Source organism: Melospiza georgiana, chromosome Z, assembly GCF_028018845.1.
Source record: "Melospiza georgiana isolate bMelGeo1 chromosome Z, bMelGeo1.pri, whole genome shotgun sequence".
Taxonomy (NCBI): Eukaryota; Metazoa; Chordata; class Aves; order Passeriformes; family Passerellidae; genus Melospiza; species Melospiza georgiana.
This window is the reverse complement of record NC_080465.1, coordinates 67935288-67954751: the sequence shown is the minus strand read 5'-3', so window position 1 is coordinate 67954751 and position 19464 is coordinate 67935288. Positions and strand designations below refer to the sequence as shown.

Here is a 19464-nt window from a genome sequence, read left to right as displayed (position 1 = left end):
GACTTTTCTATGAATATTAGAAACTTAAATTTTAAAATTTTAAATTTAAATTAATAATTTCAGTAACTGTAAATAAAAATTGTTCCTTATAATTGTAAAAAAATTAAACAGAGTTTCTAACATTCTGACACTATTGCATTGATACTGTCACTATTGTATGATGGTAACAATATTCTGTGTGAGTAGCTGATATATTTTTACTGTGCAGACTGTAAATTAACTTTTCTTTTGTATTTTATTAGACACCCTCGGTAAACAATCAAAAAGCTAAGAAAAGCAGTCATATTCCACCAACAAATGCCTCTAAATCTTCTTCCACATCTTTTACAATGTATTCTTAATTCCTCCTGGACAGACAATATTATAACTTTTTGATTGTGGAGACAAAGTATGCAAAGTCTTCTGGAGAGTCTGTCCCTGGAAGAGACTAGGAGACAAGCAAGAGATTCAGCTGGTAGGTAGTTGTCAAGGCATGGAGAGGATTAGTGCAACAAAGTGACAAAGCAGCACAGAAACCTGGAAAACAGGGAGCCAGAAATCCCTTTGCAGAAGTTTCTGCAAGACTCAGAAGGATAAAAGGCTCGCAAAAGATGTGGATTTCCTGCAGCTTTGTCTTTGTCACCTCCAGTGCTCAAGCATATACACCACTGTCTTGCTCTGTTCTCCTGCTGCTATGTCACTTGAAGACACAACCTACTTGGAGCACCTCCATCTCAGAGCAAAACACAAACTCTTACCTCAACAATATCTGAATTTGTTCGGCTCTCATGTGGCTCATTATACTCCGTATATTTCAGCAACACTTTGTCCATATCAGTGCTGGCATACTGGAACAGTTTGTTGGTGCTGTTGAAGATTATTAGAGCAATCTCGCAGTCACACAGAACACTAAGCTCATAAGCCTTCTTCATTAACCCAAATTTCCTCTTTGTAAAAGTCACCTGGAAAGAAAAGCAAAAAACGTCCATGAGAAAACCACAAGTTGCTCTCTGTAGTCTTTCTCCTTTTTTTTGGAGCTATAATGTCTGAGTGCTTTGTCTTTGAATTGAACATGCTCAGAAAACAAATCAATGAACATAAAAGAGTTCCAAAATAGAATATGTATGTGTGTGTGTTGCATGTATTACACAAGGGAGAAATACCTAATTATCATTGCACTAAATCTGAGATACAGGTAAGGACTATTTTCATTTACTGGTGCTATGAAGTGTTGATACTGCAACTTTAACTTTTAAATTCAGATATCCTTTAGATGCATACATCTTTCTCATCAATATTTCCAAAATGCACCTTAGATGAGCAGCTGTAAATACCTTGAACAAGTGCAGTCAATTCTGATTTTTCCAATTGACTTTGATTTCAACACCTGCTAGCTTTGAAGCAAAGAAATTATTTCATAATTATTTAAGTATTCCAAAAGAGATACACTGCTTATGTACATATACATATACATGCTCATGTACATATACATATTCCAAAAGAGATACGTTGCTCATATATATACATGTACATATATAGATATGTATATATATAAAAAACACACTCATGATACTTGTGAAGAAATATCTAGTGTGAAAAATGGCGCTCATGAGAAAAGAGAATTATAAAGCATGAAAGAAGAAAATATCTGGTCAGCAGCCTTTGAAACAAAGTGTTTTCTGAACACACACATAAGATATTTTATTTCATTTCAAGCCATATGCTTAGGAATATGAACTGGAATTTTTAGTACAAAGGGTCATACTATATAGGAAAGAAATAGGGATTTGTTTGCAAGTTCTCAGTAGGCCAGCAAATGCCCCTACATAACGCAAAATCCAGGCAGTATGAAAATTATAATTACTCTCTTCAAAACCTTAATTTTCCACAGGGATTGTTTTGACTATGAAAGACCTGCACATCAAACAATTTTTTATCTCCTTTTCTGCACTAGGTTACAAGTTCCAGTTAGACATGTGACTTGAAATACGAAACTACTACGAGCTGTTTAAGCTAATTGTATGGTTGAATTTTTCTCCTCTGTTCCTTCCTCTGTGCAATTTCTGTTACATATCTTTCATTGTCAGAAATTTTTAGGACAAAAATGGTTTTGCTAAGCCTATAATCAACTGAATTTAACTCATGGTCAAGGTACTTGGTATGTCAAGAACAGGCACACAACCAAGTTTATTGGTCCGCCTGATTCTACATTTGTTGCTACCATCCCTTATACACCCATAAACAGTGGCACCTCTGCACATTGATGCTGTGGCAAGAAGATTTGTCTCTCTGAGATGGGTAGTGTTTTAACTTGTCACACTTCTTGACACACTTGTCACAAGTTAATGCTAAGCGCAGCCTCAGACTACCGTAAAATCCCAACATATCAGGCCAAGGAAAATGTAACTTTTTAAGTATTGCTAATCCCTATTTGTTAGATTCTCTCAGAAAGACGAGGCTTTGTGTCCATACTTATTCTCCCAAATGCACTCCAAATGTTATTCCTTTTATTTAATTTCAATAATTTTAACTTCTGTCAACATACTGTTAAGAAAAGATGGATTGTTATTAAACACAAAAAAGATGGATTGTTATTATTCAAGCTTTAAAAGAAAACCACTTTCTAGAGCACTAGTCTCAAGTATGCATAACTTATAATTCTTTCTGCATTTGTTTATCATGGCTTTTGATATTTGGAATGAATAATGAGATAGATAACAAAACTTCACTCAAATTCTAATTAATAATAATAATAATGATGATGATGATGATGATGATGATGATAGTGATGATGATGATGTTGTCTTCAAAATACTCCTTTAATGGTTTCTCTGATTACACCAAAATGCAATGAAATGCTTGAAAGGTAGAAACATATATATTTATGTATATATATAAAAGCTTGTTTTAGAAATAATTAGTGATACAGAAAATAAAATCAACTAATTCAACATATTTTTTTGTGTCTAACATGCTTTTGAGTCAACTTTTTGACCACAGTGCTGTAGGTGGAGTGTCTTTGCATTTAGCAAGCTTTTAATTCAAGTCCACCCCAGTACAAAAATATCCCTAAAGCCAGTGTTTGTGTTCACTGTTAGGTAAAATGCCTTAATATTTAGAAAAACCATCTGCCTGTGCTGCACAGGAGATACTTAATTCATGATACTTATCACCAAAGTGATACTGGTCAGAGTTATATTTTATGGACAGTGAAAAAAACCCACAAACCAGAACAATGAATAATCTAGATCTTCATTTTATCTTTCTTTAAAGATAAAATGAATTTGAATATGGTTTTAATTTCTTGATCTTCCTCTATTATCTTCCTAATATTTTCTACATTGATCAGATAAAGCCTTCTGTAACTGATAATTAATTAATTAAAGGCAATTGTGTCTACTACTGTTTCACTACTTGCGATTTGAAATTTTAATTTTTGAATATGTAATTCACAGTGGTTTATCTTTACATAATTCATATACATAGATGTAAATTTATTATGCTTTTATAAAAGTTTATAATAGAGAACTTTTCAAATCTATAGTGAAATGTCATGTCAGTGACTTCACAAAAAATTACTAATACTCTTAAAGCCATTTAAAAAACAAAATTAGCTTTTTGCATGCATTCTTCTGTGTGGCTACATAACAAATATGAATATGCCATATGGTAAAATACTTTTGTGAGCAATATAAATAAACTGAATTTTTATTATTTAACTTTATTTGTTTGATTTGTTCATCATTTGCTATGTGAACCATTCTTGTCCACACCAAAAAATTAAACACCACCTAATAAATATTCTCTAAGGTAGCCGACAACATTCTAGTAAAGAAAAGGTTTTGTTGTGAGGTAAAAATAGCATATTTAATACTTCTCATTTGTCTAGTTGGAAGGGAGTGTGGAATCTTCACTGAAAAATCTCTGATTATACTTGATTTGACTTAGGGCTGATAATTAACAAGACAGTCGTATTGTCATGAACACAAACTGTAGCTGCATCACAAAAAAATACATGTGTTGACATAGTCTTATAATTTGTGTTCAAAGTCTTGGTAGTGTCATGTAACAACTGACAATGTCACTTTGTCATTTGACATAAACAATGCTATTGACACTGAAGGAAAACACATAGTGAGAAAATTCATCAACATATTTCAAAAAAGATGCCTCCAAAAAGTGTATACTCTTCAATATCTCTATAACATTTAATTTTTTCAGCATCAAGAATCAAATCACTACATGTTATTTCCTGACAATATTAGTGAACATATGCCTCATTATCCCCACTATCTAAATCACTGCTAATTTGCAGGTTTTTCAGGTAAGAAACCTACTTCTTTTTAGGAGAATGATAAGTAGTTTAGGAGATCCTTTTGGGACAGAATATTTTATAATGATAGGGTGAAAATAATGAAAAATTAAAGTGGAATGGAAGTGGAACAGATAGGAGGCAAATATTCAATGGTCTTTAAAACCTTTTTAAGCATATAAAACATGAGGGTTTTGACAATGATACAGTTTCTAAATACTTGTATGAGATGCTTGAATGCATTGTTTTATATATATTTCAAAAAGAGCAGGGTGTGGAGATCACCAAAATTATTTCTGCATCCTACCAAAAATAACCAAATTCTATTCCTTTGTATTAACTGAAAACCCACTAGTCTTTTATGTTTGTCTTAAAACTATAGTTATTCTACTTATTTAATTTTTATTTATTTATTTTAAATGTTCTCTTAATAAGAATGGTGGTATCAAGAAGATAGGTTACTAAAGTCTGAAGCATTTTTGTGTATGAATAAGCATTAATGCTTATGATTTTGTATGGTGTGGGGTAATCAAGACATTACTTGATTATAAAATACTTACAGTGAAGTAAACTTTCAATTTCCTTGATATAAATCAAGGTGAGCTTTTAATATATTTTGGTTGAAGTTCTAACTAACGGCGATATGTGCTAAAAGAAAGGTATTGCATAAAGAGAATTGTTAAAAGGGTGATTTTCAACTACAACTCTGACTCTTCAGTTCCCTGAAAACAGCTTGTAAATAGCTTAGTCTATATCTGCAAGTGAAGCTGCAGAGAGTCTGAATTCGAGTGTGCATGCCACACAATGATATGCCCAATTTAGAGGGCCATTTGGTGCAGAGAAGACTTTCTTGTTTAATCATTATTAAATTAAACTTACTTAAACTATATAAATTAGAAGATACTGTCACTTGGTTACAATTACAAATTCTTTCAACCGCCTAAATTTTAATTTAGCTATGTGGGTTTGTAAATTGGGATGCTAGCCACTGGAAATAGTCTTTAAGTAAATTTCTAACAACAATTTTATAATTCTTATACATTTTAATATACCAGTGAAGAAACAGAAGCATCCATAAATATTCTCATTTAATGAACACAACCTTAAGAATACATGATCTATGTTTTTTGCCACGTGATGATCGTGCCTTTCTTTTGATGGGAGCTGGTTTGGAATTAGTTTAGTTCAGTTTAGTTTTAGTTTTAATTTGGATTCTTTGAATAATTTTTTCTGAAATTTCACAAACTATGACAGGCTGACCCATAACATCACTCCATATGTGTCACTAGCAATCACAATATATGTGCTAACACTATGTTTCCAAAGTAGTGGTACCATGATGCTTCAAGTGATTCAGTCCAGCCAGTGTCAGAATATCAGTGCTCTTCTTACTTCTTCCTAATCTGACTATACAGATATATAGCTGCTGACATAGGAAAATGAGAGAGTATATTTCCAGCCATTAAACAGGTGAAGAAGAGGGATCACTGATGCAAGAAGTATCTGACAATGGCACCATGTTGTCAAAAATAAATGTCAGTTGTTTGTCCTTATTTCATCCGGAATGTCTAAATTTCTGACACAGGGACTAGAGCAAGCACAGTAGATATGATGTATGTGATAAATAGGAGATACTACGTGAGCAGTCTATCCAACTTCAAACATAAGGCCAAGTTGGCCATATGTAATTAGAGGGGCTCTTCACTAAAATGTCACTGCCAAGCACACAAGCCTATCCTGTTGAAACATCAAATAACTACTGGAGAGGCAAAAACTGTGGTCATATCCTCTCTTCCATTTTTCCTCTTATTTTCCTCTGATTCTTTTTCAGAACCGCTTGTCATATGAAGAGGTCTGGCTGAAACAATATTTAAAATAACTCTCTAATGGGAGTGGTGAACAGCACTAGTGCAGAATTTGATCTACACAAACCTTCCTTTATGCAATAGTTGGGCATACCACATTAAATAAAAGACTTTCAGCAGACTGCTTCCGTATTCTTACAACCCTCCAGCAAAACTTACAGGGATGAGACAGCCTTGATTTATGCTGGTAAATGGGCTATTGTCCCAGAAAGCCCCAAGCATATTATGCTATGACTTGATGAATAGTCCAGATAAAGAGGAATTCCAAGAGGATGCTCTAAAATTATAGCCATAACAAATAAAATGTTCATGATTAACCCATATAAAAAAAGAAGGCTTTGTATGTTACACCACATTTTTAGAATCTTTGTGCATAAATACCAGATCACATACTTAAAGCAGTGATACTATTCAGTCTGCCCAAACCCAAGTCATGAGGGTCAATCTTGTAAATTTTTTCTGTGTAAACAAAGAAAGGAGGGATAAAATTGAAAGATATCTTAATTAAAGATGATACAGCAACCTCAAAAATCAGGAGGTCAGCCAGTATCAATATGCTTCTTATTTTAATTTATAAATTGAGATCTAAGATCAAACAGGAATGAAAGAAAAATAAAGGCTAATCTTTGATGCTTCACCTCCTTTTGTTAAATACAGAGATATGATTATGTCCTTTATAGACAGACCTACAGATATGTACAAATATTAGGCAAAAAAACAATCTGAAATACACAGTAGCTGACACAATATACACAAAAGCTGACTTTTTTTTTTTGTATGGTATCACCAGTTATGGCAGATACAAACATATGTTTATAGTAAAAAACATGTTTATGAGTTCTGTGCTGCTAAAATGTTCATAAGGTAAAGGTCAAAGAGTATTTCATTCCCTGGTGAGCAAATGGTCAGGAAGCACATTTGTCTGCATTTCCTGTCATAACAGGAAGAGTGTAACTTCTTCCTCTCCACAATGGCTTCAGTTCTGCTTCCCACCTCTAGCTCTTTCTCCCCCAGGGCTTTCTAAACCATTCCTTGCAAGACAGCAAGACTCTGCCTGTGTCTGCACTATTTTTCCGCTCTGCTGTGTTGGCAGATGTACTGCACTCTCTTTACTTAGGCTTCTTGCTCACACTTCAAATTAAAAGTAATTTGACCTAAATATTTACCTTAGGATGATTCACTCCAAATTATGCTCAGACCATCAATTTGTAATACAAGTACATTTAACCTCAAAATATTGCATTCTAGAAATCCATGGTTCATTTCAGTAGCTCTGTTAAAATTTTACTTCTCAGGTAGTCTGGAATAACATAAAAAATGTTGCCTGAGTTGCACATATCACCACAAATTAGGAGTCTTGAAAACTTGGGAGTGCAACTCTTTTCTTGCAGAAACGTGACTTTACCTCTGAAAAACCAGGGTCACTGTCTAGTTTTAATGCTATATTTCAAGTATATATCTGTGTTAAATTTAATATAAGCAATTAATAAAAATATGTAAAAGATAAAATGTGTGATTTTTAAGACAAAGATTAATTGAACAAAAAATTATGCTTAGATGCATTGTCAAGCAGTTATGTTTTCATGTGAAAAAATTTCCCTGGAGACAGCTTGTGAAATGTTATGTCTAGGAAAAAATGAAGATGCTCCATGAAGGAATAATAAAAATATAAGTAAATAGGTGGAGAAAATGTTTTTTATCTTGTGCTCATGTTTGCATTAATATTCAAGGTTCTTAGCTCTTTCAACAGGGAAACTTCTGATTCAGACAACAGTCTCTAAACCTTTCTTTTTAAATAGAGCTGAAACACAGACAAAAATAGATACATGAGGTTGAAATTATTTTTGAAACTAGCAGCATTAGGTATCAAAGGCAGTAGAACAAATCTATGTCTTCCTGCATATGATCACTTCCTTCCAGGATATTCTTCCCGTGCCCCAAAACTTTCCTTTAATACCTGATTTGATTTGCTCTCTATTGAGCTGATAGCTCAATAATGCTCAGTTTATAGCTTTACAGATATTCTGAAATTAGAGAATGGTAAAAAGTCTTGGCATGAAAAATTTAAACAGAAGTATATGTTATTGTTATATGCTACAGATTTACACAGACATGAAGCTTTAAAAAGGTTATCTCAATGTCAAACACCTTAATATTGAATTCTAGACTTACTATAGTATTTAACAAAAGTTAAGGCCCCAGCTGCTCATTGCAAATAGAAAGAAATTAATGCTGAGCAGAATCATTAAATATGAAAACCTCAGTTGTAATTGTCGCTATTCAGAAGCAGGAAAAATTGCAAAACTAATGAGCAAGAAAATCAAAGACACAAAAAATTACCATGTAAGGCTTCATAGGTCCTAATATTAATTAGACAAAAAATGGGGATTAAATGCAAGACTGTGTTCCAGATCTGACACCAGAAAATCACTGGGTCAATACACCCCCACTCCTGGGTCAATATACCTCTGGATTTAGCTTACAGACCATAGATTTAATGAAATATTTTGTGAGAGACCTTGTATAACAGTAAGACAATATCAGTTATGTCATTAGACCTATGTATTTTAGGCCTGGACAGCTCTATCTGGATGGCTGCAAAAAATTTCAGATGGTCCTCATCTGAAGCAGACCGCAAAAGGCTATCATTATAAACTAACAAAATATTTCACATTTATACAAAACCCAGAAAAAACACAAGGACTTTTCTGTGACAGAGGAATACAATTTTTCCTTCATATCTTGACCATAGCAAAGGTAGATAAATACTTTCTTTCAATTAAGAAAACAGGAAAATAAGGTTCACACATTTTCCCAAGTGATCTCCCTCTTTTTCTGTTTTTAACCATCCCAGAAGTGTTACCAGAATTCTTCTCCAATCTGCTGAATTGAAATTTCTGCAGAAAGAACTTGTAGCAGTCAGGAACTTCTGGCATCAGATGTCAAAGCTAACATTTTTGGCTATTTGCCGAAATGCTATTGATTCTGTCGATGGTGGAACTACTGTGTAAGCAGTCACAGTCTATTTGATTGGTCTGTTGACAAAGCTAGCACAACCCACAACCTTGTTGAGCCTGAACAATATTACCAGGGATTCATTCCTGATATAAATTTATAAAGACCATATTATCCATGAATTATCACTGGAATAAAAAGAAAATATTTGGTCACATTGACTAATTATAACAGGATTCACTTGAGAGTCTCAATTTTCATTTAATGCTATGGTAGTAACCAAATCCCACAAAAGAAATAAATATTTAATCTAGACCTGGCAATTATTCATTTTCCTTCTACATGTGTCAAAAAACAGTGAAAGGGAATTTTTCAGGTCTGGAACCTTCCCAACCAAAGAAAGTCCATGATCATTTATAGCATCAAACATTCGTGCCATCTTTGTTGCCATAAAGTATCAATGAGGACTAGAAAAATATAGCCAACTTGCAGCCCACAAGAAACATCATTAAATTAATGGTTTCTGCCAGTTAAAATCCTGGATTCTGCACTCACTAGTCATTCAATAACATGAGAACTCTTAAGCAGGCCAGGGTAAAAGGACTGGGCCTCTGATGACTTAATTGAAGCACTTTCCCTTTAATTTATCCCAAAAAGTCAAAGCTTAAAATAGTTTCCGGAATAGTTTTGTATCCTAAAATTGTGCATGTCTGTGATATTTGCAGCCACAAATATGACTCTGGGTAGTTTGAAATTACTTTTATTACCAGTACAGTCAATAAAGTGCACAAAATCCAACCAAATAGATTTGCTCAGAAGAAATTCTCTTGAAGGGAGATTAACTCTATTTTTGTCCTTCCCAATCCACTCATACAAGCACTTTGAAGAGTAGGGGAGTCTTCTACTATAGCAGATAGTAGTGTGGAAGAAAACTGCTTTTTCACACAGAGAAAAAGTACATCATTCAATGGCTGACATAAAAGAGGCTGGGAAACTGAGTGGAAAATCAAGGACAAGAATTTTGCTCCCTGGACCTTGTATCAACTTGAACCATTTTACAAATATTCTAATTTCCAAATAGATTCACCTTTGCACTAGGAGAGGAGACAGAATAATAAAACTACTGCTATAGCTCCTCATTTGATACATGCTCCACGTATTTTTACCAGCATGTGCCGTACTGCAGAGGATTTATGTGCTTGAGAACAGCTGAGGATGCACCATCCAGGTATACCATATATAACATACCTTGTATTGTGAAACCATGCTGTGTTTGAATGTAAGCAACAAACAATTAGGCAGCTTCTAGCCAAGCCACTTGATGCCGTTCTTGCAAATGCTTTTTGGTGAGGGAGAAAGAAAATATCTCCATCTGTAAATGAAGCTACAAATAGGCTTTGTGGAACTGTGCTTGAGCTGGTATCTTAGCTTCACTAATCCATAAATTTTAACCATTTTTGTCTGGTGCAACATTTTAATCTTTTTTTTTAAAATATATTTATGCAATCAAATAAGAAGACAAAATAGGAATAGAACCAAGTTCATATTTTAAGATTACTGGAAATGTGCAAGTTAGGAAACAAACTGATGCTGTGATGCTAAAGCAGCAATACATTAATATTGCTATGCTAAAGCAGCAATATTTTAAGAACCAGTGAGGTTTGTGAAAGAGTACATCTCATATAAATGGTTAAAACAATCAGCTATTATTAAAAATCCAGTTGTATTTAATCACATATATATTATTAAAATTAAAAAGCCTAATACCATAGTCCAATGAAATGATGAAAATCTTTTCATTTGGTTCATTGAGCTTTAAATCAGGGCACTAAATGCAAGATAAAGTCAGTAGAAATTTTTAAAAAATTATTAATATATTAGTAGAAATAAGAAGCAGAATCAAGACAATTTTACAATATGGAAAGTAAAATAATGTAAATCTACCTCCAGCCTCACAGTGGCTAAGACACATTAGCAAATATTGAATTGGGATTGTTCAGACAGGAAAGAGAAGACTGGAACTAAACTACAGCCTTCCCGTACCTGAAGGGAGTCTACAAGAAAGAGGGAGAGGGACTTTTCACAAGGGCGTGGAGTGACAGGACAGGGGGGAATGTATTCAAGCCGACAGAGAGTAGGTCTAGATGGTTTAGATTACACATTAGGAAAAAATTTTTCACTGTGGGGGTGGTGAAGCACACATACAGGCTGACAACAGAAACTATGGCTGCCCTGTTCCTTGGAAGTGTATGAGGTCAGGCTTTGAGCAACCTGATCTTTTGGAAGGAGTCTCTGCTTATGGCAGTGGAGTTGGAAATAGGTTTCTTCCAATCCAAACCATTCTGTGATTCTATGAGTCTAAGAAATGCTGGTGAAACAAACGCTTCCTGCACTAACATTACAGTTGTTAGTATTCTAGTGTTACAGTTTTATTCTAATTATTAGTTCCAAAACTGATTCTGTAATTCTTGAAGCTCTACTGTGAATAATTTCAAGACTAGCTGTCTCCTTTTTTAAAAAGTATATTTAACCTTTTAAAAGTGGTTTTTTTTTTTACAGAAGTGGGGCTAAAATCTCTGTAAATACTATATTTGAGCAAGCAAGTTGAGATTGAAACTGTTGTATGAACTAATGTTGTGAATAGCAAAATTTTGTGGTATCATCTACAAAATAATTCAGGTTCCCTTCAAAAAGAAGTCATTATAGCATAGGCAAGTTTCAAACAACTACTGACTTAATATTTATAATAAATTCAATTCAATAGTTAACATCCCATTTTAACTCCATGCTATAAGACAATTAAAATAAATAGGATTACATTTATACATTGCTAGAATTATCGCTTTTTAGCCTGTCTTACCAAAACACGCAACTTTTAGGGAAAACACTAAATGCATCCATCATAAGGAACATTTTGCTGTTACACGTGATTTTCTGCCATAGAGATCACAAGTTACTACTAACACTACAATTTTTAAACATTCTTTTAAGGACTATTATTTGTTGTTATGCTTAGACTGAGTTTTTTAAGGCTTTATAAAATCCTCCATGACTAACAGATTCTTAAAAAAATCCCTAAAGATATGAAGAAATTTATAGATCAAATTAGTAGTACTACTATATTAATAGTAACTCAGTATCAAGTTCCTAAAAATCAGCTACTGAAGATTATTCCAAAATTGCAGCCAGGGATAGGAAGAACATTAAATAGAGTATTAATTAATTATTTGGAGAGATTATCACAGTTGTGGATCTCCAGATTCAACATAACATCCACATCCATTCATTTATATCAAATGTAAACAGCAGAAATTTTCACCAATATTATTTGAAAATATCAGTTACTGAATTTTATATTTGTGACCACAGGGAAGAAAATTTCCTAATTCCTAAATGATCATATTTCAACTAGCAGAGATAGTGTTGATACTATGTGATAGCTCACTAACCATTTTATTTAAAGCAGAGTTAAAAATTAGTTAATCTGTCCTATTGGATCTATTTAGCCTTAGCTAAATAGTCCTGGTCACTTGGTTTTATGACTACAACATGCTAGTAATATTGTATGTGGGTTTTAGAATGTGTTAGGCTACGCAAATTCTTCTTAAAATTCAGACAGGAAAAGAGGAAACTTTTTTATGAAGTAGTATCTTTTTTATATGAAGGAAGTAAAAATAAAGACGCTGCAAATGTGAAGGAGCACCTTCACCTTCAAGAACTGGGATGTCTGAACTTAAATGAAAGTGCTCATATTATAATCACTCATATTGAACAGAGTTCAGAAAATATAGTACTAAAAGCCTGTGTCCTGTAGCAACTCACAGGTGCGCTTAACCATGTATATTCCAGACTGAACTCAAAGCAAGTAGAGCACACACAGCAGTCTTTATAGAATAAAGTCCTCAAGCAATAACTTCCTAACTGTGCATGTTACTGAACTTGAAAACACTGTGTGTGAGGTTTCCGGCTGCTTACAAAAGTATTTTTGTTTGATAGTCTAACATACATTGTGTATATGTATATGTTGGTATATGCATACGTACACAGACTGATCAACTTTTTAATCGCCTTTAATAATAAGTTACCCTATAAATATAATATGATGCTTAAGTCATGTATTTTTTCAACTCACCTGTCTGTTACGTTCATCCATAATCCTTGTAATCTGAATCTTTTTTCTCCCCATAGTCCCCGTTTTTTTTTCTCTCCTTCTTCCTTAAAATTACGTATTTTTCCCTTCTCTTTTATTCCTCTTTCCTGTTTCCTCAAAACAAACCTCCTTCTTCAGCACTTGCACCACTCAGTTCACAGTCCTCTGCATCTGTTCCTGCTAAACACAGAAAGGAAATCAAATGTTACCCTGAAATTGATAACCAGAAGAAATTTATTACATAGAGCTGGCCAAACATCCTCATTATAATTTAGTGTACAAGTAAATTTGAACTAAAATTTACTGCCCCTATAAAACAAGTAATGCACAGAAGAAAAAAAACAATATTCAAAGGCTTATTTCTATGAAAGAAAACACCAAATACAAATATATCAAGAAATAAAGAAAAATATTGAAGTACAAGTAGTGAAAATTTTAATGGAATTAATGTCTCTAATTTTAAATATCACTCACAGCTCTAATATGAAAAATTACCTAAATCAGAGAGTTAATAAACTATTCTGTATCTATGTATGCTAAACAGGGCAGCTAATTTATTTCTGAAGGGAAAACAATTTTGTACTTTGACAGCAGAGGTGATAATTTCCCTCATTATGCAAATAAAATGGACATTTATTTAAGTGTTACTTGATATATAAGAGTTGCCAGCTACCTTGAATCCAAAGTTCCTAGCTTTATTCTTTAAGAATATAAATTAGTGAAAATATTACTGAAGATTACTGAATATAATTTCATATATTATAATAAGTGAAAAAAAATACTAGTGCTCTTTTCTGTCATTTCAGTGTAAATTCTAAAATGTTCTGCAAAGGACTTCTAATCTGCAAACACATGTTTTCTTATAAAAACAGAACAATAGAGGCAGATAAAGAATGTTTTGAAAAATATTTTCACTGTTGTAGTAATGCATGAGTTTTACAATACTGGCTCTGTCACAGACCTAAGGAGAGAAATGTACAGTATATAAAAATACACAATGCAGGAAACATATTTCACAAAATGTTATAGACCACATAATTAATTTATGTAATATCCAAAATATTTTAAAAATAAAATACTTTTATTTTAATAATAAAAGAGTCCATGGAAATAGTTAAAAATAAAAAAATTATTTTGTCTTGTGTAAGGTAAAAAACACAACTTTTTCTGCTTTATAATCTTAGTTTACCATATTAGTATATTTTTATATGTTTTAAGCAAACAGCACAAAGGTTTTTGAAACACAGAACAGGAAAAAGAAATCTGAACAATATGAATTTAAATGTTCTTTTGAAGTCCAGTAAAAATATTGTCTTGGAATTTAAATAATTGTAATTTTAAAACAGAACCTGGCATTTCATCATTTATTCTAAACTTATAGTATCTCAGCTAACTTGATAAATTGTCACAAAATAATGCATAACACTAAGCTGATATCCTGGTCATTTAATTCATTATTTGGCTCTGATTCAAAGCTACTGAGCTAGAAAAGTTAGATCACACTCCTTTTGATCTTCAATTCTCTTTTGATTTTCTTACATAGCATACATTAAACTTTAGGTTGTTCAAGTGTTTTAGAACTCTTAAGAAAATAAATTAACAAATAAGCAGTTAGTCTGAGTTTTCTAGCTAGCCACTATGGTGTAATGAATCTGTTGGGCAAAACAAATCTTCAAATACAGTACTTATTATATTTCTATATATTAATGTCTTTTTGATATTATTTTCTGGGCATATTTGTATATTATTACCATAATGCAGAACACAGAACGTGGAATAATTCATGTTGCAACTATAAGAAAATATAGACTGCAAAAATTCTTAGCCGCTTTTAATATTTTATATTATTATATATTATATATTAATATTTATTTTATATTTATATTTATATTTGAAAACAATAGCTACTCACTGCTTAAATAGATACAAAGGTTGTTGATCATATTTGCAGCAACAACAAAAAAGAAGGCAAAAAATTTAAAATAAACTTATTTTGTAAATGTATTTTTAAAAGCTTCTTTTCCAAACAAAGCTAGGCAGTCTTATCTGATTTTCAGTGTTGACAAACAAACCCCATCTATTTTTAGAAACAGTTTTACATTTCCTTGGTTTGGGTTTCTTTCCTGTTTTTCCTATAGTCTTACCTCCAACCCAAAGCACAAATTAGAATGGTGTTTCCCATGCACATGCGGGACTCAAAGAGTCTAACTGTCTTTCTCTGCAGAAGCAAACCCATACTCTAATCCACAGCAGGGGCACATGGAATAACTTCCTTTTCTTTCATTCAGCTGAGGCCAGTGGCGCTGTTGGTTTACAGCACTGTCTGCCTCAGCTATTCACTGCAGTGTGGAAGGTCAGGCTGGGCAGATTAGAGCAGTTGTGGCTGGTTAGTGAAGATGAGCTGCTCTGCAGATCAAGATGCTTAGTGCGTTTGGAAAAAAGTCACTTAATATGGAGAAAACTCTGTCAGGAAGGATAAAAATCACAGCAGAAGAGCAGTATGTTGAGTCCCTCCCACACACTTATCAGTTCTACATTAAGACCAGTCTTCAAACAACAACAGCTTTTACAGACAGTTTAAACTCAGAACCTTAAAATTCCTGTGATCTACACAAATTTATTTTCAAGTAATTGGTGCAAGACTTGATAAGCAGAATTTTGTATAAAACCTATAATTAGGTCATCTGTATGAAACATATAATTTGCAAGGAAACATAATTTTGCTTCAACAGGCAGTGAGTTAGGTTTTCTTGGATTAAAAAAAAATCTTTCTTCCTATATGTCCTAGTTTGCCTTTTGCTTTGTCCAATTGCTAGTCCAATTTTAAAGAAAAGCTTTTCAATTTTTCTATTAAATTAATTTCCTGTTAGAACTGCCCCCCCCACCACACACACCTATCAACACATTGTCTTTCAAGTGCTATTCTTACTATGTGTTAACTCACAGTTCTATATATTTCATTAGTATTAACATAAAAAAGATCATAGGACTGATTCCCAATTAATGACATTCAGATAAGCAAATCAAGACATCTCATGCAAGGGCTATAACCTGCAAAGCTTGTAATTTCTAATTCAAACAGAATGTAAAGAACTCTGGAGAACAACAAATCCCCATGGCTGCTTAGGACTTCATCAGTGCTCTCAATACTTTTTGAAAGTTCTTGCAGAACCAAGGATTGCAGAATTAAGCATTTAAAGTTGATTATTACAGTAATAAGTAAGTATTTAAAGTCCCTGTTAACTGGTAAATTGTTATTTTACTAACACTAATAAAGCGCATTGACTAGAAAAGTTGAATATACTACAAAAATGAAATAGTATCGCAGGCCTCAACTATCCAAATGAAATTAAAAAGGAGCTTTGTTGAAATAGCTCCACATAAAACTTCCAGCTTAATAATATAATCATGTGCAAACAAATTACATTTAAAGAAACATGGAGTTAAATGTTTTTTTGTTGTAATTTTCTGCATTTTTTTGCAAAGCTGAGTAGTTAAAGAAAAAAAAATCAAACCTAAAACAAACTAGACTGCTTTAAAAAAGAGGAACTTTATTTTTGGCGGTCTTCTATTCATTATATGATTTGGCAAAAGGCAGTGGTAGCTGACAGAAGATTGATCTGACCCTCAAGAAGGGAAAAGGAAAAATGTAGCAAATTGCTTGACCAGTACTGTCTCTCTTTTGAACACTGACACACAGACATATGCACACACATAGACACACATGCACGCCCGCTATCCCTTCTCTGCAACACAGAAGAATCCTGACAGAATGGCAGGAAGCACGCACAGAGCAGTCAGGGAAGGATATTATGTCAGCAACCACGAACAATAAAAGGTGTAAAGGTGCTTCCTTCCCTAAACTGTTCCAGAAGCACAAAATGGGAACCAAAACTGTCCACTTCCTTCTCCGAGCAAAACAGTCTGAATTTGCTCTGCTGCAACACCCGAGACAGAGAATTCTTTGAGCAGTTACACCAGGAGAAATAAGCAGTATCAAAACAAGACAGTAAAAAGATTTTATTTATAAACAAAAGAAAGAAGGCAGCCAGAGAAAAAGCAAGTTAAAATGTGCTAGAGTTTATAACATTTTCATGGTTGCTTTACAAAAGTAACTAACTTGTCATAATGATGTCCTTGTTCCATTAAGCAGCCTACATTCTGAGTTGAATAATCAGGTTAAAACTGAAGAACAAAATAATTTTTTATTTATTATACTGTATAAGGAATTAAAGAAAAAAGTGCTGTTCCCTTTCCCTTACCATTCTTATCTTGATATAGAAAAGTAACTTAAAAGGTCTATGAAATCTTTTTATGCAAACCTGTTTTCTCAAACACGCTTGAATCTGTGTCTAAAAATTTGAATATAGTGAGTAGGAACACATCATCTACTTTTCGGATGAAAACTTAACTGCAAAATGTAACCATGAACATTGACAATGAGGGACACATACTAAGATAAAACGGTCATTCAAATGGTTTCTGTAAAATCCCATGTTCTACACACCTACAAAGACAGCTACACAATGCAGAAACAGCTGGGCATACTGCAGCAATTGAAGACATCATTCACTGTCACTTTGAGTTGGGTATGTTTAAAGAAATGCAGAGAAGTGTGAAAATAATTATCTATCATGTTATCTGACTGATATCAGCTGACATTAAAGATAGAAGTGGTTTTTCACATTTATATGGTGGTTTGCTTGCATGATCATAACAAAGGACAGAGTTTGGGCCATTGACAGAAGGTTGTGATAAAATTACGTATGTCATCACCATGGCAATATATCAGTAAAGCAGCAACAGTACGATCTACAGTATGTTTCTCCAGGCAGAAAGCCATGTAAAAATGAACTGGAGTCATCTAAAGCTTTCAAACATCTGTCCACAACATTCTGATCTAGAAATTAAACATAACCTACACTTTGGTGTTTTGATCTTAAGGCCAGGCTGCCATACAAAAAGGTTGAAAGGGAGTTAATTTTAATCGACTAAATTTAACTCTCAGGAAATATAAAACAAACATTCAAGTCATAACAGAAAAATTATAATAGATGAAGTACTAGAGACTACTAGAGAGATGGTACACCAAACCAAAAAATCTTTATAAATAAAGAAAATATTTCTAATCTGTAACTACCAAGGCTTATTATATTATCAGTTATTTAACCTGACTTCTGACTTATACAATAAGCAAAATGTTCATAAAGTTGCAAATGATAAAACCATTCCCAATATGTAAATTGCTATTTAGAATTTTAAGAAAAAACTTAAATTATTTGGTTTGAATTCATATTTCAATATTTTTTCTACTGCTTTTGAAATCATCTGCTGGACTCATAAGATTACTTCTACTGATGGTCCATTTATTTGTTTGCTTTTGCATAGAGGATAGTAAAATGTGTATATTTTAAATCTGAACTTCTAGAGCTGTACTTTATTTGCTTGCTTATATTTCAACATACTCCTAGTATAATGACAATATAGCATTGAATTGCAGAAATTTCCTTCCTTGCAGGTAAGTTACTGGCTTAATCAGTATTTTCTGATTAAGCCAATAACTTCCAAATTTTCTATGCCTTGGAACAGCCATGAGAATATTTTGCAATGTGATTTATTTTTTAAAATTTGGAATTAAGCACTTCTGAAGACACACTGTAAGAATGCTTCACACAATTGTGGCCTATGTAGCTTATAACTCAAATACAGTACCAAGTCATCTCACAGAGCCAGAACTTGTGCATCACGGGTGGAAGAGTTTCTTGTTTTGCAAAGTTCCCCTGAAAAGTTTTTTGGGGCAAACTAAACATCACTGCCAAAATAGCAGAGAAGATTCCTAACAACTTCCTAACAACTAGTGTATTTCACTGTAGCACACACCCTGCTTGTCAAGAGACTGAGATATCCAGACACAGAATATTTTGTCTGTAGCTGCCTCTCTATTTAAGCCAATCTATGCCTGTATGAAAGAAAAAGAGTGACTTCACCTTGTCTTTCACAATATGTGCTGACAGACATCCATCCAATGCAGAGGTAGAAGATTTTATGAATGTTGCATGCATGCTGCACCAAACCTGGTCATGCTGATAAAGAACCATGACAAAAGATCAAAATACTTCCATGTGATCGTGAAATTTGCTGCAGAGGATGAGCCATTCCTTGCAGCAGTGGACCACAAGAGGCAACCACCAGATGAAAACTAG

At 33.3% G+C, this 19464-nt stretch overlaps 1 protein-coding gene across 8 annotated transcripts in view; it reads right to left on the bottom strand.

Annotated features, from left to right (window-relative positions):
* Window positions 1-19464, bottom strand: part of MEF2C (myocyte enhancer factor 2C) — a 121039-nt gene that overhangs the window by 63731 nt on the left and 37844 nt on the right. For 7 of the 8 annotated variants that reach the window (XM_058044598.1, XM_058044596.1, XM_058044600.1 and 4 more), the window contains 2 exons: window positions 13244-13441; window positions 738-941 (listed from right to left, as the gene is read on the bottom strand). In XM_058044598.1, the coding sequence (XP_057900581.1) occupies window positions 738-941; window positions 13244-13297 (258 nt within the window). In that variant the 5' untranslated portion in view covers window positions 13298-13441. The remainder of the gene's footprint in view (window positions 1-737; window positions 942-13243; window positions 13442-19464) is intronic. The other variant, XM_058044595.1, reaches the window with a different exon arrangement.